This window comes from Anomaloglossus baeobatrachus, chromosome 4 (assembly GCF_048569485.1).
Source record: "Anomaloglossus baeobatrachus isolate aAnoBae1 chromosome 4, aAnoBae1.hap1, whole genome shotgun sequence".
Classification (NCBI taxonomy): Eukaryota; Metazoa; Chordata; class Amphibia; order Anura; family Aromobatidae; genus Anomaloglossus; species Anomaloglossus baeobatrachus.
Window position 1 is genome coordinate 594,128,661 of NC_134356.1, and position 24,531 is coordinate 594,153,191.

The 24,531-nt window shown below is 49.5% G+C and overlaps 1 protein-coding gene and 1 non-coding gene across 2 annotated transcripts in view; both read right to left on the reverse strand.

The window, feature by feature from the left end:
• Positions 1–19,579, reverse strand: part of TIA1 (TIA1 cytotoxic granule associated RNA binding protein) — a 77,939-nt gene extending 58,360 nt beyond the window's left edge. The window contains exon 1 of the mRNA XM_075346152.1: positions 19,334–19,579. Within this exon, the coding sequence (XP_075202267.1) occupies positions 19,334–19,359 (26 nt within the window). The 5' untranslated portion in view covers positions 19,360–19,579. The remainder of the gene's footprint in view (positions 1–19,333) is intronic.
• Positions 19,580–19,782: 203 nt separating this feature from the next.
• On the reverse strand, positions 19,783–19,853 carry TRNAG-CCC (transfer RNA glycine (anticodon CCC)). The gene has a single exon. It is a non-coding gene; the product is annotated as a tRNA-Gly (tRNA).
• Positions 19,854–24,531: the final 4,678 nt, after the last annotated feature.

The window sequence follows — 24,531 nt, forward strand, 5'->3', positions numbered from 1 at the left end:
GCGTGCACGATGACGGGGGCGGTGTTACCCATGTAAATCATGACTGGGGGACAACGAACAGCGGCAAAAGGGGGGACAGGAGCCGAATTACAGCCCGCCCATCTGGCCAACCAAACTCATTTGCATATGAAACGGTAAGGCTGCTTTCACACATCCGGTTTGTGCTGAGCGGCACAATCCGGCTCAAAAACATATGCAACGGATGCGGCGAAAAAAAAATAATGCCTTTTATAGCACCAGAAAAAGAAATGAGATTTCTGAACTCACTGACGGCTGCTTTTTTCCTTCAGATTTGGACCCTCATACTGTTTGTCCCTGTTGGTAGCAAATCTACTATTTCAGTGTTTTTCACCCATTCAAATGAATGTGAGAAAAATCCCTCCGGTGACAATGCAGCGCCTCTCCGGCCAACACTGGGATTTGCAGAAGGAAGATCTGATGCAAATATTAAAGGGAACCTGTCAGCAGAAATTTCGACTAAAACCTAACAGATTCCCCCTCTGCAGCTCCTGGGCTGCATTCTAGAAAGGTCCCTGTTATTATAGTGCCCCCTTTCTGACCCAAAAAAAGAGTTTATATCGAGGTACCTTTTTGGCTTCTGATTCTCTAAATGTGTCACGGGGGCGGGCTGCCTGATGGCCGTTATTCTGCCCCCTGGTCCTGTATGCCGCCCCCATCGCTGATTTCCATACTTCTGGACGCCGCCCACTGCTCCAGCCATCCCCGCGCATGCCCAGTGCTCATCTCTCGTGGATGAGCACTGTGCCCAGTGTCACCGGTGGTGACGTGCGCGCAGGGTTTAGATTATGGGCGGTGCTGTGATGTTAATTACCAAGCAACCGCCCATAATCGCGGGACCGCGCATTCCCCCTCGGCCTGCTTCTTTCTGCGCAAGCGCGCTGCAGCTGAACTCCTCCTGATCGGTGTAGTCACTGCTCCGCGCTCCTCCCATCTATTTCCTGCCTCAGGGCAAGATGGGAAGGAGGTGACGTGAGTTCAGCTGCAGCGCGCTTGCGCAGAAAGCAGGCCGAGGGGGAATGCGCGGTCCCGCGATTATGGGCGGTTGCTTGGTAATTAACATCACAGCACCGCCCATAATCTAAACCCTGCGCGCACGTCACCACCGGTGACACTGGGCACAGTGCTCATCCACGAGAGATGAGCACTGGGCATGCGCGGGGATGGCTGGAGCAGTGGGCGGCGTCCAAAAGTATGGAAATCAGCGATGGGGGCGGCATACAGGACCAGGGGGCAGAATAACGGCCATCAGGCAGCCCGCCCCCGTGACACATTTAGAGAATCAGAAGCCAAAAAAGGTACCTCGATATAAACTCTTTTTTTTGGGTCAGAAAGGGGGCACTATAATAACAGGGACCTTTCTAGAATGCAGCCCAGGAGCTGCAGAGGGGGAATCTGTTAGGTTTTAGTCGAAATTTCTGCTGACAGGTTCCCTTTAAGACTGTTCACATGAAGCATTTTCCCTATATTTTTTATTTGTACAGCCGAAACCTTCACTCTTGACAGTAAACACTGCTTATAATACGCAGCAATGCTTCCAGCATTTTTCAGGTGAATTACATGTTTGATTTGTCTATAGTGCATGTTATTAGAGTTTTATTCACTAAAAACTGCGGCACGTGCTTTTACGCTGCACTTTTCTTTTTTGCACTCATTACTTTGAGCAAGAAAAAAAAATGCTGCATAAACGAAAGAAGTGACGCTGCAGAATTTCAAAAAAGCTGCGGAGCTCAAATACAGTCAGGAGAATATATAAAAGCTGCGGCGCTCAAATACAGTCAGGAGAATATATAAAAGCTGCGTGTGTGGGATTTCTGAACACTCACAGGTTTTGCTGGTACTGTAAGGCTATGTGCCCACGCTGCGGAAAATGCGCGGAATTTGCCGTGATTCTTTCACGGAAATTCCGCAGATTTGTCAAAAATCCGCAGTACAGCGAGTCCCCAGCCATTTTTATGGTATTTTGGAACTGCTGTGCCCATGCTGCGTTTTTTTCCGCAGCGGAAATAATGCAGATTTCCCTGCAGAAAAATCTGCAGCATGTGAATTATTCCTGCGGATTTCTCCGCAGGGTCCCATACTTACCTGCCTTGATAGAAGACACCCGAGTCACTTGCTCCGGTGCAGAGGAGCGCGGTAGAGCCAGGAGATGGGCGGGGCCTGAACGAGCTGCGGTCATGTGACAGCCGGAGCTAGTTCAGGCCCGCCCACCTTCTCCGACAATGTGCAGACAGACACGGCCAGAAAGTGAAGTGCTGCGTGATGGAGGTGAGTATGAACTCCCCGATCACTCAGCACTTGTTCTGCATTGAGGATGCAGTGCCGAAGCCATGGTACTGTATCCTCAATGCAGAATACCGCACCATATCCGCAGGACATTCCGCAATAAAACCGCAGCATGGAAACAGACAAAGTTGTGCTGCGGTTTTCTGGGAGATCCTGTGGAATGTCCTGCAGATATATCCGCAGGACACTTTCCCGGTGGGCACATAGCCTAAGGGTACGTCCCCATGGGCCGGACAAGTGACGCCCTGGACACATCCTCTCCTGCGGAGCCGTGAGTCTCCTCCGCAGGAAAGCGCAGCCCAGGTCTGTGCCCATGATCAGGGTTCAGGCCGCTGCAGTCTCTCTCTGTTCTCCCTACGTAGAATACTTGTGGCTCCCCAGTGATAAATTGACATGCTGTGGCTTGCGAAGCCGCACTGCATGTCAGTTTACGCTGCAGGAAAAACAAGAGCAGTGGGCACTGGATTTCTATAAATCTCATCCACTGTGCTTGTACTATACAAGCAGTGTTTTAAATGGAGCGAAAATACTGCGTCCAAAACACTTAACCCTGATCGTGGGCACACAGCCTAAACAGCTTTTCTGCAAGAAGAAAAAAAAAAAAAAAAAAAAAGTACTACCATGGTGAGGGGACATAAGCCCAAATATTGTATGGCCTGGTCCTGAAGGAGTTAATCTCAGTAGCCACCCTAGGTTTGTAAGGTATTCTTCCAGAAACCCCCAACATCCTGCCTTCCCCACTCCACAATGGAGATAAGAGGGAGTGAGGTAACGTTTTTTGGGTACCATTATGAGGCACATCTTTTGTTTTTTATTCAATTGTTTGGCAGAAGGTAAAATGAGCAAAAATCTATAATTCTAGCAACTTGATTTTTTAAAAATTTGACATTTAAAAAGACAGCAATAATAAATATGGGCGATTTTTCCGTGTCTCGGTACTCTGCTCCTCGGAGGTTGTTGTGTGTTTTCTTTTTTCCTTCACATTCTGTTGACTTCCTAAACCTGCCAGAAGGCCTCGCTCTAACAGTATCAGCCGTCACCCCACAGATGAGGTGTGCAGGAGCACTGCCCCCCAGGTCAAACCATTAGGGTATGTCGGCATGCAGCAGTTGTGTGTTCACCAGTTGTGTTGTACTGTACCCAGCACAGAGATCATATGGCTGCAAAAAAAAAAAAAAAAAAAAAAAAAAAAAAAGTGTATGCAGTGTCCTGCCCCCCCAGAAGTTTTGATACCCTGCCAAGATAAAGCCCGACAGCTGGTGTTCTCAGGCTAGGGAGACCCATGCTTATTGGGCCCCCGAGCCTAACAATAGGAGCCTGCAGCCACCCAGGAATATCGCATCCATTAGTTGTGACAATACCTGAAGTGAGGTCACAGAGTTCCTTGAGGTCACCTGAAGTCAGATTACCTGCGGTCACAGGTGGAGGCCTGTGTAAACTTCCAGCTGTGGCCGCGGTTAACCTGAGTGACGTCACCACTACTCAGTCTCTGCATGGAGTCCACAGCGGGCGGTCATGTGCCATGATCGCGCGCTGACTTCAGATGTAGCAGAGATGGAATCGTCATGGGACCTCGTGTGTATTACATCGGACCTGCAGAGGCTTTTTTTGTCTTATTTCACAAAGGATTTTTTTGGTGTTTGTGTTTATTTCCTTTCACTTACAGATTAAAGATTCTTAATGGGGGGCCAGATACCAGGAATCAATCCCGGGCCGGACATTTTTTTTTCTTTAAGGCCCAGTCACACACAACGAGATCGCTAAAGAGATCGTTGCTGCGTCACCGTTTCCGTGACGCAGCAGCGATCTCGTTATGTGTGACACCTACCAGCGATCAGGCGCGTGCTGTGAGATCGCTAGTCGTTGCTGAACGGTTGGGACCATTTTCTTTAAAGGTGATGTCCTACTGGGCAGGACGCATCGCTGTGTTTGACGCCTACCAGCGACCTAACACGGTCCCAACGCCCGCCGAGATTGTTATACAGGTCGCCGATAGTTACTGTGTCGTTGGTAAGATCTGACTGTGTGACATCTCACCAGCGACTTACCAGCGATCCTTATTAGGTCACATCGTTTTTGGGATCGCTGGTAAGTCGTTAAATGTGACGGGGGCTTTAGGGTATGTGCGCACGTGTGCGCTCTGCACCGCACCGAAAAGGTGCGCTTCAGAGCGCAGCTGAAAAGCTGCGTACTGAAGCGCATGGTGCCGGCAGATTCGTGCGCTCTGCATGTTGCCTCTCCCTATAGACGGCATGCAGAACACACGAAAGAAGTGACATGTCACTTCTTAAAACGCAGCGATTCGGCAAGCAGCCGAATCGCTGTGTTCTAACATGCCACGTGAGCACGACCCCTGCACAATCTCCATAGATTGTGCAGGGGACGCAGGACGCATGCAGTTACGCTGCGGTGCAGAACGCAGTGTAACTGCATGTAATACGCACATACCCTTAGCTTCACCAATCCCTGGTGTCTGCGAGTCCGCCCATCACTAATGGAAAACGCAGGGAAAAAAACGCAAAAATGATTGACATGCTGCAGTTTTGTGGTCACCACAAAACTGCAGCCATAAAAAAAAAAAAAAAAAAAAAAAAAAAAAAAAGGAGGGACACGCGCCCAGCAACACTGAAATCTCAAACTTCGCTGGGGAAGGAGATGCATGCAGATGTGTGGCACAAACTGCACCCAAAAACGCAGCGTGTGCATGGGGCCTTAATGCTGTGCACCCATGATGAGTTTTTGACACTGCATACTCTCCTGGCAACAAAAATGCAATGTCTTACAGTTCCAGCAAAGTGGATGAAATATACAGAAATCTCCTGCCCACTGCGCTTCTTTATTACCCAGCGTAAATTGTTTCAATTCCACAAGTTGTCAATTTCTCCTGCGGGGACGCTGAGCTTTACATGCCCATTTTCCCCCACACAGTAGGTGCAGAAAATCCGGAAGTAAAACACACACACACACACACACACACCGGTTTTTACAGAGAAAATTCATCAAAAACCCATGTAATACGCACATAAGTGTAACTAAGTTTTTGTCAAAGCCAAATGCCAGAAAGTATCAAAAACAAACAGGAAGTAACAAAAGGAGGCAAAAAAATGCAACTTCACAACCGTGATAAACATGAATGTAAAAAAATGCCGGTAAGCTCATTTACATAATAGGTACAAAAATTCTGCAACATTAAAAAAAGTCAAACACTCATAATGGGAACGTGACCTACAAAGAAAGCAGCGTCCGAGCGATCACTCACTACAAGTTTTGGAAAATTGCAGCAAAACAAAAAAAAAGTTAAAAAAAATTACATAGTGTTTGTAAAAGATATGACTGCATGAATGACAATGTGGTTTTCCTGCTCAAGATCAAGGCCCTGATTCATTATCACATATCGCACCTGGTTGTAGCTTTTAATATTTTTCTCCATATTCATCTTTCCATTTGCACTTTGTTTCCTTAAAGTCCCTTTTTGTGTGCTTCGGGGGTTAAGTCGCAGATTGGACAGAGCTGAGAGTTTCCAGATGTTTGGAGCTCATTCATCATTTGCAACTTTTTTTTTTTAAAAAAAAAAAAAAAAAAGTTGCAAAATTAGTCACAAATATACCCCAGTCACTTCTCCCTCGCCACCCAGGGGCGACATTACATGTGCCTAAAACCTTGTTTCAACTTTTGCGTCAATTTAAAGGAACATGCACATTTTTTAGTTTAAATTTAGAATTTTCAAAAATAAAGATCACAAAATTCATGAACCGTGTGCAACATTTTGATGAATTTGGTGCAAAAATCAAGAGTCACTACCAGAAGAGAGGAAAAAAATAAAATAAGTCACTGCAAATGAGAAACCGGCCTAATGATTTGTGTTTTGTAGGCGTTCGTCACACAGAAAACCCCATCTGTATATAACTTAGAAATATTTAGAATTAACCCCTTTAGTGACTGAGCTAGTTGTAATCTTAATGACTAAGAAATTTTTTTTTTTTACAATTCTGACCAGTGTCACTTTTTAAGGCAATAACTGAGGAACGTTTTAACGTATCTCGGTGATTCTGAGACTATATAGTTAAATCTATATATTTTGTTTACTTGTTGGGAAAAAAAAAACCACACAAATCCAAAAAATAAATTAAAAAAAAACTGACGAAAATGTCGCAATTTTCAAAGTTTTAAGCCCTTAAAAGGGAACCAATCACCAGGATTTTCGTATATAAGCTAAAGCCAGTTCTATACTGGCACGATCAGGCTGAGTCTATACATACCTGTAGTGGTCAGCTCGGATGTTTAGGTTTTGAAATCCAAGAAAGTAAAGTTTATAAAATCATCAGCTTTTTGAGTGACAGCAGCTGAGGATCAGATAATATCTGGGGGGTATTCATAGTTATACCCTCCTCCTGTTAGAATTAGCACAAGTATTAAATAATCGACTTAAATTTTGACTTGCAGGACCTGTGTGAGGTCATACCCATGTGACCAGAAGGGGCGGGGCCTCAGCCAACTGAAAACGTTGCTTCCTGGTATAAGCTTTGTAGGCCCCGCCCCTACTGGTCACATGGTTATGACCTCACAGGTCCTGCAAGTGAAAACGTAAACTGATTGTATAATACTTATCCCCTCCCCTGGTTAGAATTAGCATAACTCTGAATCCCCCCAGATATTATCTGATCCTCAGCTGCTGTCACTCAAGAAACTGATGATTTTATAAACTTTACTTTCTTGGATTTCAAAACCTAAACATCCGAGCTGACCACTACAGGTATGTATAGACTCAGCCTGATCGTGCCAGTATAGCACTGGGTTTAGTTTATATACGAAAATCCTGGTGATTGGTTCCCTTTAACCAGAGAGTTATATCATTCAAAATAATAAACATTTCCAACATGTCTTTGCATCAGCACTATTGTTTATGTTAAGACGTTAGAAGGGTTATAAGTTTCAGTAATTTCTCATTTTTTCAAGAAAACCATTTTGTTTGTTTTAGGGACCACATCACATAGAAGCCTAAGTGACAGAAAACACCCAAAACTGCACCCCTCATGTAGTCAAAAAGATTTGTTTCGACAAATGGGAGGGATCAGAAAGGAAGGAGCAATATTGGAATTTTGGGACACAAGCTCGGCTCTATTTGGAATAGATTGGCACCCTCGCAGTGCCTGTGTGCTTCAAGTGCAACAGAAAAGTTAGGAAATTGGGGAAGGGTTTATTGAAATCTATATAAACTATTTATTTTTCACTAACAGTAACAGCACTAGTCTCTTCTCTCCAAGAACAACTACGAGGGGGGAGGAGAGAGCACAGCCCAGGGCTGCCATACTGACTACATATTGGGGGTTTGATCACTGTGATAGGGTCTATCAAGTGTTCAAATCTCTGGAACCAATGAAATTGGTTCCTTACTGTTGCTGGGTGCCAAGGCAGATTTTGGACCAGGAAGAGGAGGATGGGGCAGGTGAAGACTAAAGCCCCGTCACACACAGAGATAAATCTGCGGCCGATCTGTGGTTGCAGTGAAATCATGGACATATTGTTCCATTTGTACACAGCCACAAACCTGGCACTGATTGTCCACAATTTCACTGCAACCACAGATCTGCCACAGAATTTATCTGTGTGTGACAGGGGCTTAAGGCTATGTGCCCACGGGAGATTAAACCTGCGGATTTATCTGCGGAAAATCCACGGATTTTCCAGATAACTCCGCAGGTTTCAGCATGTACAGACACTCCCCATGTTATCCTATGGGACATGGGGAGTGCTGTGTCCATGCTGTGGATACGTGTGGCTGTAGATGTCCCGCAGTCGCACATAATTGCATGTGAATTATTTCTGCGGAAATTCCGGCCCTCCACTATGGAGATAGAGGCCGGGACTTCCGCAGGTAAGCCGCATGAATGTCCGCAGGTTTACTGCAGATATTTTGCGGTAGTATCGCAGCAATGTATAACTGTGGATTCCGGGGGGAGGAAATCAGCTGCGGGAACCCTGCGGACGTACCTGTGGATATATCTGCAGATACAAACTCCCGTGGGCACATAGCCTTACTAAGGCACGGCGGGGGGGGGATGGGGCTGGGACGGACACTGGGGCACCTTCTCTCTTCCATCTGACATGTTAGATAATGTCAAATAAGAGAAGTGACTTTTTACATACGGTTTCACACACACACACAAACACACAAAACACATACATACTATATATAAAATGTGCGTGTGAAACCGTATGTAAGAGAAGTCACTAAATATATCTATGTACCTATGGCAAAAATTAAGGGACCACTGCAAAATTGTCAGTTTCTGATTTTTCTCTTTATATTTTTGTGTAAAATGTAAATTGCTCTTTTATTCTATAAACTACTGACAGAGTCTCCGAATTTCCAAGCAATAAGTTTAAAATGTATTTTCTGAAAATGAGAAATGGTAAAAATAACAAAACAATGCACAGTGCTTTCAGACCTCAAATAATGCAAAGAAAACAAGTTCATAATCATTTAGAAACCACAATACTAATAATGTTTTACCTCAGGAAGAGTTCAGAAATCAATATTTTGTGGAATAACCATGATCTTTAATCCCAGCTTTCATGCGTCTTGTCATGCTTTCCACCAGTCTGTCACTCTGCTTTCGGGTGACCTTATGCCAATCCTGGTGCAAAAATGTAAGCAGCTCTTCTTTGTTTGATGGCTTGTGGCTATCCATCTTCCTCTTGATTACATTCCAGAGGTTTTCAAAGGGGTTCAGGTCTGGAGATTAGGCTGGCCATGACAGGGTTTTGATGTTGTGGTCCTTTATCCACACATTGAGTGACCTAGCTGTGTGGCATGGCACATTGTCCTACTGGAAAAACCAGTCCTCAGAGTTGGGGAGCATTGCCTGAGCAGAAGGAAGCATCTGTTTTTCCAGGATAACCTTGTATGCAGCTTGATTCATACTTCCTTCGCAAACATGTTTGCTGAATTTTCTTTACCTAATTTTCAGCTTTGCCCAACCCCTGGTCGTCTAATGGTTAGATGGAGACCCGGAGAGGCGTACAAGACACAGTGTCTTGCACAGTTGCACCCACTGAAATGTGGTGGAGGATTGGTGATCTGGGGATGCTTCAGCAAGGCAGGAATTGGGCAGATTAAACTTTGCAAAGGACATATGAATCAAGCCGCTTACAAGGTTATCCAGGAAAAACAGTTGCTTCCTTCTGCTCAGGCAATGTTCCCCAACTCTGAGGACTGGTTTTTCCAGCAGGACAATGTGCCATGCCACACAGCTAGGTCAATCAATGTGTGGCTGAAGGACAACCACATCAAAACCCTGTCATGGCCAGCCCCATCTCCAGACCTGAACCTCATTGAAAACCTCTGGAATGTAATCAAGAGGAAGATGGACAGTCACAAGCCATCAAACAAAGAAGAACTGCTTACATTTTTGCACCAGGAGTGGCATAAGGTTACCCAAAAGCAGAGTGAAAGACTGGTGGAAAGCATGACAAGACGCATGAAAGCTGGGATTACAAATCATGGTTTTTCCACATAATATTGATTTCTGAACTCTTCCTGAGGTAAAACATTATTAGTATTGTTGTTTCTAAATGATTATGAACTTGTTTTCTTTGCATTATTTGAGGTCTGAAAGCAATGCAATGTTTTGTTATTTTGACTATTTCTCATTTTCAGAAAACAATTTTTTGCTTGGAAATTCGGAGACGTCAGTAGTTTATAGAATAAAAGAACAATTTACATTTCACTCAACAATATACCTATAAAGAGAAAAATTAGAAAAAATAAACTGGAAAATTTGAAAGTGGTCCCTTAATTTTTGCCAGAGCTGTCTGTCTGTATGTAATGGCGATCACATGACCGGTGACCGAAAGAAACGGCCCGGATTGTACTCTCTAGGGTCTCCCTTACCCCTGGTAGCTGAAACCCCAGAGATTTCCTGACTCTGGGAGGGACCTTTATTTCTCGCCACCATTTTAAAACGTATTGGCAGTTGTCATGGTTCAACGCAGAGATTCTTTCACCACCTTATACAGAAACAGAATCACATTATGAAGAATTAGGCTATGTGCCCACGCTGCGGAAAATGCGCGGAATTTTCAGCGGATTTTTCAAAAATCTGCAGCACAGCTACTCCCCAGCCATTTATATGGCATTTGGGAACTGCTGTGCCCACGCTGCGGATTTTTCTGTAGCGGAAATAATGCGGATTTCCCTGCGGAAAAGAAGGGAATTTTGTTACTTACCGTAAATTCCTTTTCTTCTAGCTCCTATTGGGAGACCCAGACGATTGGGTGTATAGCACTGCCTCCGGAGGCCACACAAAGCATTACACTAAAAAGTGTAAGGCCCCTCCCCTTCTGGCTATACACCCCCCGTGGGATCACGGGCTGCTCAGTTTTAGTGCTAAAGCAAGAAGGAGGAAAGCCAATAACTGGTTTAAACAAATTCACTCCGAAGTAACATCGGAGAACTGAAAACCGTTCAACATGAACAACATGTGTACCCGAACAAAACCAACAATCCCGAAGGACAACAGGGCGGGTGCTGGGTCTCCCAATAGGAGCTAGAAGAAAAGGAATTTACGGTAAGTAACAAAATTCCCTTCTTCTTCGGCGCTCCATTGGGAGACCCAGACGATTGGGACGTCCAAAAGCAGTCCCTGGGTGGGTAAAGAAATACCTCATGTTAGAGCCGCAAAGACAGCCTTCCCCTACGGGGAGGTAACTGCCGCCTGCAGGACTCTTCTACCTAGGCTGGCGTCCGCCGAAGCATAGGTATGCACCTGATAATGTTTGGTGAAAGTGTGCAGACTCGACCAGGTAGCTGCCTGGCACACCTGTTGAGCCGTAGCCTGGTGTCGTAATGCCCAGGACGCACCCACGGCTCTGGTAGAGTGGGCCTTCAGCCCTGATGGAACCGGAAGCCCAGCAGAACGGTAGGCTTCAAGAATTGGTTCTTTGATCCATCGAGCCAGGGTGGCTTTTGAAGCCTGCGACCCTTTGCGCTTACCAGCGACAAGGACAAAGAGTGCATCCGAGCGGCGCAGGGGCGCCGTGCGGGAAATGTAGATTCTGAGTGTTCTCACCAGATCTAACAAATGTAAATCCTTTTCATACCGAAGAACTGGATGAGGACAAAAGGAAGGCAAGGAGATATCCTGATTAAGATGAAAAGAGGATACCACCTTAGGGAGAAACTCCTGAATGGGGCGCAGCACTACCTTGTCCTGGTGGAACACCAGGAAGGTAGCCTTGGATGACAGCGCTGCTAGCTCAGACACTCTCCGAAGAGACGTGACCGCCACTAGAAAGACCACTTTCTGTGAGAGACGAGAAAGTGAAACATCCCTCAGAGGCTCGAAGGGCGGCTTCTGGAGAGCAACTAGTACCCTGTTTAGATCCCATGGATCTAACGGTCGCCTGTACGGAGGGACGATATGACAAACCCCCTGCAGGAACGTGCGCACCTGAGAAAGTCGTGCTAGACGCTTCTGAAAAAACACGGATAGTGCCGAGACTTGCCCTTTAAGGGAGCCGAGCGACAAGCCCTTTTCCAACCCAGATTGCAGGAAGGAAAGAACAGTAGGTAACGCGAATGGCCAGGGGGATACTCCTTGTGCAGAGCACCAGGATAAGAAAATCCTCCACGTTCTGTGGTAGATCTTAGCAGAAGTGGGCTTCCTAGCCTGTCTCATGGTGGCAACGACTCCTTGGGATAATCCTGAAGACAAGAGGATCCAGGACTCAATGGCCCCACAGTCAGGTTCAGGGCCGCAGAATTCCGATGGAAAAACGGCCCTTGGGACAGTAAGTCTGGACGGTCTGGTAGTGCCCACGGTTGGCCGACCGTGAGATCCCACAGATCCGGGTACCACGACCTTCTCGGCCAGTCTGGGGCGACGAGTATGACGCGGCTGCAATCGGATCTGATCTTGCGGAGCACTCTGGGCAAGAGTGCCAGAGGTGGGAACACATAAGGGAGCCGGAACTGCGACCAATCTTGCACTAAGGCGTCTGCCGCCAGAGCTCTTTGATCGCGAGACCGCGCTATGAACGTCGGGACCTTGTTGTTGTGCCGCGACGCCATTAGGTCGACGTCCGGCACCCCCCAGCGGCGACAGATTTCCTGAAACACGTCCGGGTGAAGGGACCATTCCCCTGCGTCCATACCCTGGCGACTGAGGAAGTCTGCTTCCCAGTTTTCTACGCCCGGGATGTGAACCGCTGATATGGTGGATGCTCTGTCCTCCACCCACAACAGAATCCGCCGGACTTCATGGAAGGCTTGCCGACTGCGTGTCCCTCCTTGGTGGTTGATGTATGCCACCGCTGTGGAGTTGTCCGACTGAATTCGGATCTGCTTTCCTTCCAGCCACTGCTGGAAGGCTAGTAGGGCAAGATACACTGCCCTGATTTCCAGAACATTGATCTGAAGGGTGGACTCCTGCTGAGTCCACGTCCCTTGAGCCCTGTGGTGGAGAAAAACTGCTCCCCACCCTGACAGACTCGCGTCTGTCGTGACCACTGCCCAGGATGGGGGCAGGAATGATCTTCCCTGTGATAATGAGGTGGGAAGAAGCCACCATTGCAGAGAGTCCTTGGCCATCTGGGAAATGGAGACTTTCCTGTCCAGGGAAGTTGACTTCCCGTCCCATTGGCGGAGAATGTCCCATTGAAGTGGGCGCAGATGCAACTGTGCAAACGGGACTGCCTCCATTGCTGCCACCATCTTCCCTAGGAAGTGCATGAGGCGCCTTAAGGAGTGCGACTGGCCATGAAGGAGAGACTGTACCCCTGTCTGTAGTGACCGCTGCTTGTCCAGCGGAAGCTTCACTATCGCTGGCAGAGTATGAAACTCCATGCCAAGGTACGTTAGTGATTGAGTCGGTGACAGATTTGACTTTGAAAAGTTGATGATCCACCCGAAAGTCTGGAGAGTCTCCAGCGCAACATTCAGGCTGTGTTGGCATGCCTCTTGCGAGGGTGCTTTGACAAGTAGATCGTCCAAGTAAGGGATCACCGAGTGTCCCTGGGAGTGCAAGACTGCTACCACTGCCGCCATGACCTTGGTGAAAACCCGTGGGGCTGTCGCCAGACCAAATGGCAGAGCTACGAACTGGAGATGTTCGTGTCCTATCACAAAACGTAGAAAACGTTGGTGCTCTGTAGCAATCGGCACGTGGAGATAAGCATCTTTGATGTCTATTGATGCAAGGAAATCTCCTTGAGACATTGAGGCAATGACGGAGCGGAGGGATTCCATCCGGAACCGCCTGGCATTCACATGCTTGTTGAGCAGCTTTAGGTCCAGAACAGGACGGAACGAGCCGTCCTTTTTTGGAACCACGAAGAGATTGGAGTAAAAACCTTGCCCTTGTTCCTGAAGAGGAACAGGGATCACCACTCCTTCTGCTCTTAGTGAGGCCACCGCCTGCAGAAGAGCATCTGCTCGGTCGGGATGTGGGGAAGTTCTGAAGAACCGAGGCGGAGGACGAGAACTGAACTCTATCCTGTACCCGTGAGACAAAATGTCTGTTACCCACCGGTCCTTGACCTGTGGCAGCCAAATGTCGCAAAAGCGGGAGAGCCTGCCACCGACCGAGGATGCGGAGGGAGGAGGCCGAAAGTCATGAGGCAGCCGCCTTGGAAGCGGTTCCTCCGGTTGCTTTCTTGGGGCGTGAGTGAGCCCGCCAGGAATCTGAGCCCTTTTGCTCTTTCTGAGTCCCTTTGGACGAGGAGAATTGGGCCTTGCCGGAGCCTCGAAAGGACCGAAACCTCGACTGCCACCTCCTTTGTTGAGGTTTGCTTGATCTGGGCTGGGGTAAGGAGGAGTCTTTACCCTTGGACTGTTTAATGATTTCAGCCAATTGCTCACCAAACAGTCTGTCTACAGATAGTGGTAAGCTGGTTAAACATTTTTTGGAAGCAGAATCCGCTTTCCATTCTTTTAACCACAAGGCTCTGCGCAAAACCACCGAGTTGGCAGACGCCATTGAGGTACGGCTCGTAGAGTCCAGGACAGCGTTGATAGCATAGGTCGCAAACGCAGACATTTGCGAAGTTAAGGACTTCACTTGCGGCACTGCTGGAGGTATGATAGAGTCCACCTGTGCCAGACCAGCTGAAATAGCTTGGAGTGCCCACACGGCCGCGAATGCTGGAGCAAAGGACGCGCCGATAGCTTCATAGATAGATTTCAACCATAGGTCCATCTGTCTGTCATTGGCATCTTTAAGTGCAGCCCCATCCTCCACTGCAACTATGGATCTAGCCGCAAGCCTGGAGATTGGGGGATCCACCTTTGGACACTGGGTCCAGCGTTTGACCACGTCAGGGGGAAAGGGATAACGTGTATCCTTAAGACGTTTGGAGAAACGCTTGTCTGGATAAGCATGGTGTTTCTGGACTGATTCTCTGAAGTCAGCGTGGTCCAGAAAAGTACTCAGTTTACGCTTGGGATACCTGAAATGGAACTTCTCCTGCTGTGCAGCTGCCTCTTCTGCTGAAGGGGCTGGGGGAGAAATATCCAACAGTCTATTGATGGCCGCTATAAGGTCATTTACCATGGCGTCACCATCAGGAGTATCCAGATTGAGAGCGGTCTCAGGATTAGACTCCTGATCACCCTCCTCTGTCTCATCACGCAGAGACTCTTCTCGCTGAGACCCTGATCCGCGTGATGACGTGGAGGGTCTCTCCCAGCGAGCTCACTTAAGCTGCCTGGGACTGTCATCTGAGTCAGAGCCTTCAGCCTGAGATGCCTGGGACCCCCTTGAAGCACGGATTAACTCCAACTGAGGGGGACCGGGGAACATTGACGCAGCAGTGTCCATGGTCTGAGTGACCGGCCTGGCCTGCAGGGTCTCTAGGATTTTTGTCATAGTGACAGACATCTTGTCAGCAAAAACTGCAAACTCTGTCCCCGTCACCGGGACAGGGTTCACCGGTGACTCTGCCTTGGCCACTACCACCATAGACTCCGGCTGACGAAGTGGCACAGGGACCGAACATTGCACACAATGGGGGTCTTTGGAACCTGCCGGTAGATCAGCCCCACAAGCGGCACAAGTAGCGTATACAGCCTGTGTCTTGGCACCCTTGCGTTTTGCGGTTGACATGTTGTCGTCTCCTCAGAGCAATTAGGGTATACAGCCAAGAAGCGACCTTACAGTGCAATATATAAATATATATGGTCTAGAGAAAAAGATACACCAATATAACACTGTGGCACTAGTGGGGCCAGCACTAATGTGCTGCTTACCGCCCGCTTAACGCGGGTGTGTGGTCGCCAGAAATCCCTTGTCTGGGTCTCCCAGAGCCTGTGTCCGTTCTCCAGCCAGACTGCATGTAGGAATGGCTGCCGGCGTCCTGTGGAGAGGGGCGGGCCCTGGGCGTGCTGCAGACAAAGAGCGGGAACTGGCGTCCCACTGTGCTCAGTGAGGGGGCTGGAGTATGTAAAAAAGACTCCAGCCCTCTGCGCTGACTATCGTACAGCGTCTCTCCCTTGCCCTGATTGACAGGGTGGGGGCGGGAACGAAGCGGAGCTAGGCCGCAAAAGCCGGGGACTAGATTTATAAGCGCCGCCGTCGTAAAAGCACGGTCGGCGCTAAGTCCCTGGCGCACCACAAGTCTCAGCCGCGCCGCCGCTCCAGGGGCGGCCGGCGCAGCAGTCCCCAACACATAAAGTCCCTCAGATAAACTGCAGTGACTGTAACCCCAGCGCGCAGCGCTACTGTCCCCGGCGCACTAGCACACCCAGCAAGTCTGGAGTGTGCGCGGCCTGTCCATACGGGGACACAGAGTACCTGAATGTTGCAGGGCCTTGTCCCTGAACGGTACCCAGCTCCGTATCCAGCAGGTTCAACGGGTCTGTGGATGGAGCCCGGCCTCAGGGCTTGGGGGCCGGTAAGATCCCACTTCCTCAGAGCCCTCAGGGGGATGGGGAAGGAAAGCAGCATGTGGGCTCCAGCCTCCGTACCCACAATGGGTACCTCAACCTTAAACACCGCCAATAGGAATGGGGTGAGAAGGGAGCATGCTGGGGGCCCTAGTATGGGCCCTCTTTTCTTCCATCCGATATAGTCAGCAGCTACTGCTGACTAAACAGTGGAGCTATGCGTGCATGTCTGACCTCCTTCGCACAAAGCTTGAAAACTGAGCAGCCCGTGATCCCACGGGGGGTGTATAGCCAGAAGGGGAGGGGCCTTACACTTTTTAGTGTAATGCTTTGTGTGGCCTCCGGAGGCAGTGCTATACACCCAATCGTCTGGGTCTCCCAATGGAGCGCCGAAGAAATCAGCAGCATGTCAATTATTCCTGCGGATTTCTCCGCAGGGTCCCATATACTTACCTGCCTCACCGGAGTCACTTTCTCCGTCCGATGTACAGGAGCGCGGTGGATCCAGGTACAGGAAGGAAGAGGTGGGCGGGGCCTGAACGAGCTCCGGTCATGTGACAGCCAGAGCTAGTTCAGGCCCGCCCACCTTCTCCTGCAGACGCTGACAGAGTGACCCGGCCACCAGAAACCGAGGTGCTGCGTGATTGAGGGGAGGATGAACTCCCGATCACTGCAGCACTTGTTCTGCAATGAGGATGCAGTGCTGAAGCCATGGTACTGTATCCTCAATGCAGAATGTCCGCACCATATCCGCGGGGCATTCCACAGCATGGAAACAGACAGAACTTGTGGTGCGGTTTCCTGGGAGCCCCTGCGGATATAACTGCAGGACACTGTCCCCGTGGGCACATAGCCTTAGGCTTCATTCAATTTTGGCAAGTGTCCACTGGGCGGAGCTTAGGCCGAGATGTGTCCTGATCTTCCCCCCCATTAAACCCTTCCCCTCTGGTCTGGATGGATCACAGTGTGGATTCAGATTCTGGACCAATCAACACAGCCCTCAAAAAAAAATTAAGACGTGGAGTTACCCTTTAACCCTTGTCTGGTACTATGGGGTCAATACCACCCGACGCAGATTGGTACACCTAGTGACTCTTTTTCATATAACCAGACAAAGGTGCAGCATGCCGTCATGGCGTGGGAGGTTTAGTAAGATGGAATGTGCGAACAGGAGGAGTAACAGGACAAGAGGGACGCCACAGGTAGGATTACAAAGGGGAATCACAGACAGAACAGAGGATGCTACACTAAGGCTACTTTCACACATCCGGTTTTTGCAGTGCGGCTCAATCCGGCTGTGAAACCTATGCAACGGATGCGGCGAAAACACAGCATCCTTTGCATAAGTTTTTACATGCGGCCCGTCCGGTTTTTCCGGTTGCGGCATGCTACTGAGCATGCGCAGTGGAAGAAACCGCATGCGGCGGCCGGATGCGTTTTTTTCCGCATCCGGCGTCCATAGGCATGCATTGAAAAATGCGCCGCAGCGGCCGGATCCGGCGCGATGCGGTTTTTTTTGCCGGAGCAAAAAACGTTGCAGGCAACGTTCCATCCGGCCACGGCATCGGCTAAATCTGCCGCATGCGGCAAAAACCGGACCGAACGCAAGCCCATGCGGCACAATACGGCACTAATGTAAGTCTATGCAAAAAAAACTGTTGTGTTTTTTCTGCAGAGCGCCGTATTGTGCAGCAGAGCAAAAACCGGACGTGTGACAGTAGCCTTAGAGTAGGGGATTTCCATCCTCTCCATCGTAAACGTGTGATCAGTAGGGATACACACCATCGGCCAAGTGTGGCGCCCCCTTCATGTTTTTACCAGAACCGCACTACTTCAAAAATGTGATTAAATGGGGAAAAAAGTGACACACAAGAGGGCTGCTCCTTCTTAAAGGGAACCAAACATCAGGATATTGGTATATAAGGTGCAGCCAGTGCAGTGCTGCAGTATCAGACACAGGCTGTACATACCATTAGTGGGCAGCTCGGAGGTTTAGGCTGTGAAATCCAAGTTTATGAAGTTTGAAAATTCATCGACTTTTTGATTGACGTGTGCACCTCTGCTGATAATATCCGGGCGGGTTATGCACATGATTCCCCCCCCTTTCCCCTGCCGCCTGTTTCTCCCTCGCTCTCTGGCTGTATGCAAATTTCTCTCTTCAGTTACACGGCGTCGGAGTTAGCGCCTGCGCATAGCACTTATTTCCAGCGCCATGTTTTTGAATCCCGCATTACCTACTTTTGTGTCAGAGGGCGGCGCATGCGCCCTCGCTTCTTCAGATCTCGTTGTGACCTCGGGAGCGCGGCAGTCACAACAGGACTGGAGAACAGCTGATCTTACCCCGATTAGCTGCAGCAGACAATAGAGTAGCAGACGTCTGCTGCAGCTAATCGGGGTAAGATCAGCTGTTCTCCAGTCCTGTTGTGACTGCGCACGCTCCTGCGGTCAAAATGAAATCTGAAGAAGCGAGGGCGCATGCGCCGCCCTCTCAGACACAAAAGTGGGTAATGCGGGATTCAAAAACATGGCGCCAGAGATAAGCGCTATGCGCAGGCGCCGTGTAACTGAAGAGAGAAATTTGCATACAGCCAGAGAACGAGGGAGAAACAGGCGACGGGGGGGGGGGATGGGGGACAGGAATCATGTGCATAACCCACCCGGACATTATAAGCAGAGGTGCACACATCAATCAAAAAGTGGATTAATTTTCAAACTTCATGAACTTGGATTTCACAGCCTAAACCTCCGAGCTGCCCCCTAATGGAATGTACAGCCTGTGCCTGATACTGCAGCACTGCACTGGCTGCACCTTATATACCAAAATCCTGATGTTTGGTTCCCATTAATGGGTAAGGTGTGATAGATGCCGGTGATTGGCCAGGATGGGGGTCCTTACTATATCCCCCTGGGGGCAGCTACAGTGTATCTAATGGACAAGGACTGGGGGGAGAGGGATCAACCACAACAGCCAATCACACTCCAGCTTACATCCTGCACACGCACGACACACAATGAAAGCAGCGATCCTATTGGTCGCTCTCTATCACATATGTTCTACCTACAAGTCCTCCATAGCAGTGACCAGGCCGCCGCACCCTGCCAACGGTCACATCGGGGGAAAGTGGCGCTGAGGCCTGAGCTACTCACAGGGTCCTGGGCATCTCGTCCTCCATGGCTCCAGGCTCCGGGTCCCCCTCTGTTCTAAGGGACCCGGCGGGAAAGCAAACCTTGTCGGTTAAGTCCGAGCTGGACCGGTAAATATCGGCGGCAGTAAAGGACACCGGACGCCGCTGTCTGCCGCTTTGTGTAATCGCTTCGAGCCGCAAACCTCTGCCTCTAACCGTCCCGGCCTGAAACAATGCAAGAGAAACCGTCACCACAAGATGGCGGCGGAGCAGAGCGGCGCATGCGCGGTGCAAGGACCCCGGAAAAGGCTGTCTCTGTGAACGCCTACGTGTTTTTTTTCATAACGCCTACAAATCAGATATAAATTACGGGCGACACTAGACCCCGGCCGTCACCGTGTGGAGCTGCATGAGTGACCGCCGGAGCTGCCGTGTAATGTGCGAGCAAAAATACCGGGCAAAAAAAAGAAGTGCGCCGCCCGGGAATCGAACCCGGGTCGCAAGAATGGGAATCTTGCATGATACCACTACACCAGCGGCGCGGGCGGGGGCAGCCCTGCTCTGCGGGGTCCATGAGGGCACACTGCGGCCCGGGCTCCTCAGAGGGGGGGAATGGCCTCATATGCCGTGTATAGCTATGGGCTGTGCACAGCTCGGCTTCCCCTTAAAGGGGCTGTCCACTGACTCCCTTATAACTGATGGTGGGGGCGACCCCAGGGATGGGCAGGTTACCCCATGATGCATGCCTCCTGTTGGGGGCTGCGCTTGACTTTCTCCGACATCCCCATAGATAATAGTGGAGCGTGTGCTCCCCCAATCTGCAGCTCCAGCAGTTGGACCCCCACCGATCGGTCACCTATCCCCTATCCTGTAGATGGGCTGATAACTTGTTTTCACTGGACACCCCCTTTAAGTTTCATTTTCCTGGTCTGTGATTGGTCGTCACAGACAACGTTTTATTTAGACAATTTTTCAAATAAAGTCTGTCCATGTTCTCATGCAGGATTCGGCTGCAGTGTAAGGCTGCTTTCACACCTCCGGTTTTTGCTCTGCGGCACAATCCGGCTGTGCAAGCTATGCAACGGATGCGGTGAAAACACCGCATCCTTTGCATAAGTTTTTCCCATGCGGCCCGTCCGGTTTTTGCCACTTGCGGCATGCTACTAAGCATGCGCAGTGGCAAAAACCGCATGCAGCGGCCGGATGCGGTTTTTGCCGCATCGCGCCGCATCCGGCCGCCATAGGCATGCATTGAAAAATGCGCCGCAGCGGCCGAATGCGGCGCGATGGGGTTTTTTTTGCCGCAAGAAAAAACGTGCCAGGCAACGTTCCATCCGGCCGCCGCATCGGCTAAATCTGCCGCATGCGGCAAAAACCGGACCGAACGCGAGCCCATGCGGCACAATGCGGCACTAATTAAAGTCTATGCAGAAAAACGCAACCGCCAGCAAAAAAAAACGGTTGCGATTTTCCTGCAAAGTGCCGTATTGTGCCGCATTGCAGAAACCGGAGGTGTGAAACCAGCCTTAAGGCTACTTTACACACTGCGATATCGGTCCCGATATCGCTAGTGTGGGTACCCGCCCCCATCTGTTGCGCGACACGGGCAAATCGCTGCCCGTGCCGCACAACAGCCATCACACATACATACCTGTCCGGCGACGTCGCTGTGACGGGCGAACCGCCTCCTTTCTAAGGGGGCGGTCCGTGCGGCGTCACAGCGACGTCACTGAACCGCCGCTCAATAGCAGCGGAGGGGCGGAGATGAGCGGGACGTAACATCCCGCCCACCTCCTTCCTTCCTCATAGCGGCCGGGAGGCAGGTAAGGGGAGCTTCCTCGTTCCTGCGGCGTCACACGCAGCGATGTGTGCTGCCGCAGGAACGAGGAACAACCTCGTTACTGCTGCAGTAACGAGATTTGAGAATGGACCCCCATGTCGCCGATTAGCGATTTTGCACGTTTTTGCAACGATGCAAAATCGCTTATCGGTGTCACACGCAACGGCATCGCTAATGCGGCCGGATGTGCGTCACCAATTCTGTGACCCCAACGACTCCGCATTAGCGATGTCGCAGCGTGTGAAGCCCGCTTTAGGCTATGTGCCCACGGGACAATGTACCCGCGGATTTTGCTGCAGAAAACCCGCAGATTTATCTGGATTTTCTAGATAAATCTGCGGGTTTCAGCATGTACAGACACTCCCCGTGTTATCCTATGGGACATAGGGAGCATTTGTGTCCATGCTGCGGATACGTGCGGCTGTGGAATATGCTGTGCATGTCCTGCATGTCAATTATTCCTGTGGAAATATCTGCGGATGTCCTGGCCCTCCACTATGGAGATAGAGGCCGGGACGTCCACAGTAAGTCGCATGAATGTCTGCAGGTTACCGCAGATATTTCGCTGGAATCCAGCAGAAATGGATAGCTGTGGATTCTGGGGAGCAGCTGTGGGAAACCTGCGGCCGTACCTGCGGATATATCCACGGGTACATTGTCCCGTGGACACATAGCCTTATACTTTGCTGTTATGTTTACAAAATCCTGTTAAAATTAGATAAACCATACAGTGTGAATGCGGCCTAAGGTTATGTGCGCACGTGTGCGCTCTGCACCGCACACAAAAGGTCTGCTTCAGAGCGCAGCTGAAAAGCTCCATTCTGAAGCGCCTGGTGCCTGCAGAATTCATGTGCTCTGCATGCCTCTCCCTATAGACAGCATGCAAAGCGCACAAAAGAAGTGACAGGTCACTTCTTAGAACGCAAACTTCGGGCAGCAGCCGAATCGCTGCGCTCTAATACGTCACGTGCGCACGTCTCATGCACAATCTTCATAGATTATGCTGGGGACGCAGGACGCATGCATTTACGCTGCGGTGCAGATCGCAGCGTAACTGCATGCAATACGCACACATGCGCACATAGCCTACGTCCAGGATTATCAGTTTTTTCCACCAGCGGCATCTGTTTTTCTTCAATGCAAAAATAACAAAATTATTCCAAGCTTCTAATTAGCAGTAAAATCATCCAATGCTTGGATGACACGTGGACATATTCTACATGCTGCTGAACCCACAATGTGCTATTTTAATCCGGTAATTACAAGTCATGACTCTTGAGTTTTTTGTTCGGGAGACAACCGGTCCACATATATATATATATATATATATATATATATATATATATATATACAGTGGGGGAAAAAAGTCTTTAGTCGGCCACCAATTGTGCAAGTTCTGCCACTTATAAAGATGGGGTCGGCCTGTAATTGACATCATGGGCAGACGACAACTACGAGAGACAAAATGAGGAAACAAATCCAGAAAATCACCGCGTCTGATTTGGCAAGATTTATTTTCCAAATTATGGTGGAAAATAAGTATTTGGTCAATAACAAAAGTTCATCTTAATATTTTGTTACATATCCTTTGTTGGTAATGACAAATGACAGAGGTCTAACGTTTTCTGTAAGGCTATGTGGCCACAGCACTATGTACCCGTGGATATATCCGCAGGTTTCCTGCAGCTGATCCCCGGAATCCGCAGCTATACATAGCTGCGGTATTCTAGCAAAATATCTGCGGTAAACCTGCGGACATTCATGCGACTTACCTGCAGAAGTCTTGGCCTCTATCTCCGTAGTGAAGAGGCGGGATTTCCGCAGGTATTTCTGCAGGAATAATTGACATACAGTTACGTGCGGCTGCGGGACATCCACAGCATATTCCACACCCGCACATACCGCAGCATGGACACAGACACTCCCCATGTCTCATAGGAAAACATGGGGAGTGTCTGTATTTGCTAAAACCTGCGGATTTACCTAGAAAATCCAGATAAATCCGCAGGTTTTCCACAGCAAAATTCGCGGGTACAGAGTCCTGTGGGCACATAGCCTTAGGGCCGCTTTACACGCAACGACATCGCTAACGAGATGTCGTTGGGGTCACGGAATTCGTGACGCACATCCGGCCTCGTTAGCGATGTCGTTGCGTGTGAAACGCAGGAACGACCGTTAACGATCAAAATTACTTACCTTATCATTGATCGTTGACACGTCGTTCCATTCCCGATTATCGTTGCTGTTGCAGGACGCAGGTTGTTCCTCGTTCCTGCGGCAATACACATCGCTGCGTGTGACACCCCAGGAACGAGCAACATCACCTTACCTGCAGCTGCCGGCAATGATGAAGAAAGGAGGTGGGCGGGATGTTTGGCCCGCTCATCTCCGCCCCTCCGCTTCTATTGGGGCGGCCGCTTAGTGACGTCGCTGTGACGCTGAATGAACCGCCCCCTTAGGAGGCGGATCGCTGGCCACAGCGGCGTCGCTAGGCAGGTAAGTCCGTGTTACTGTTCCTAGCAATGTGCGCCACGGGCAGTGATTTGTGCGTCACGCACAACCGACGGGGGCGGGTGCTTTCACCAGCGACAGCTAGCGATGTCGCAGTGTGTAAAGTGCCCTTTAGTTTTCATAAGGTTGGCACACACTGTTGGTGGTATGTTGGCCCGTTCCTCCATGCAGATCACCTCTAGAGCACTGATGTTTTGGGCCTGTCGCTGGGCAATACGGACGTTCAACTCCCTCCAAAAGTTTTCTATGGGGTTGAGATCTGGAGACTGGTTAGGCCTCTCCAAGACCTTCATATGCTTCTTACGAAGCCACTCCTTCATTGCCCTGTGTGCTTGGGATCATTATCATGCTGAGAGACCCAGTCATGTTTCATAATAATAATAATAATAATAATAAAGTTTATTTATATAGTGCCAACATATTCCGTTTGATCTTCAATGTCCTTGCTGATGGAAGGAGGTTTGCACTCAAAATCTCACGATACATGGCCCCATTAATTCTTTCATGTACACGGATCAGTTGTCCTGGTCCCTTTGGAGAGAAACAGCCCCAAAGCATGCTGATGCCACCCCCATGCTTCACAGTAGGTATGGTGTTCTTTGGATGCAACTCAGCATTCTGTCTCCTCCAAACACGACGAGTTGTGTTTCTACCAAACAATTCTACTTTGGTTTCATTAGACCATATGACATTCTCCGAATACTCTTCTGGATAATCTAGCAACCTTAAGATGGGCCCAGACATGGATAAGCAGAGGAACACATCTGGCACTGCAGGACCTGAGTCTCTGGCGGCGTAATGCGTTACTTTTGGTAGCCTTTCTTACAGTGGTGCCAGCTCTATGCAGGTCATTCACTAGGTCCCGCCGT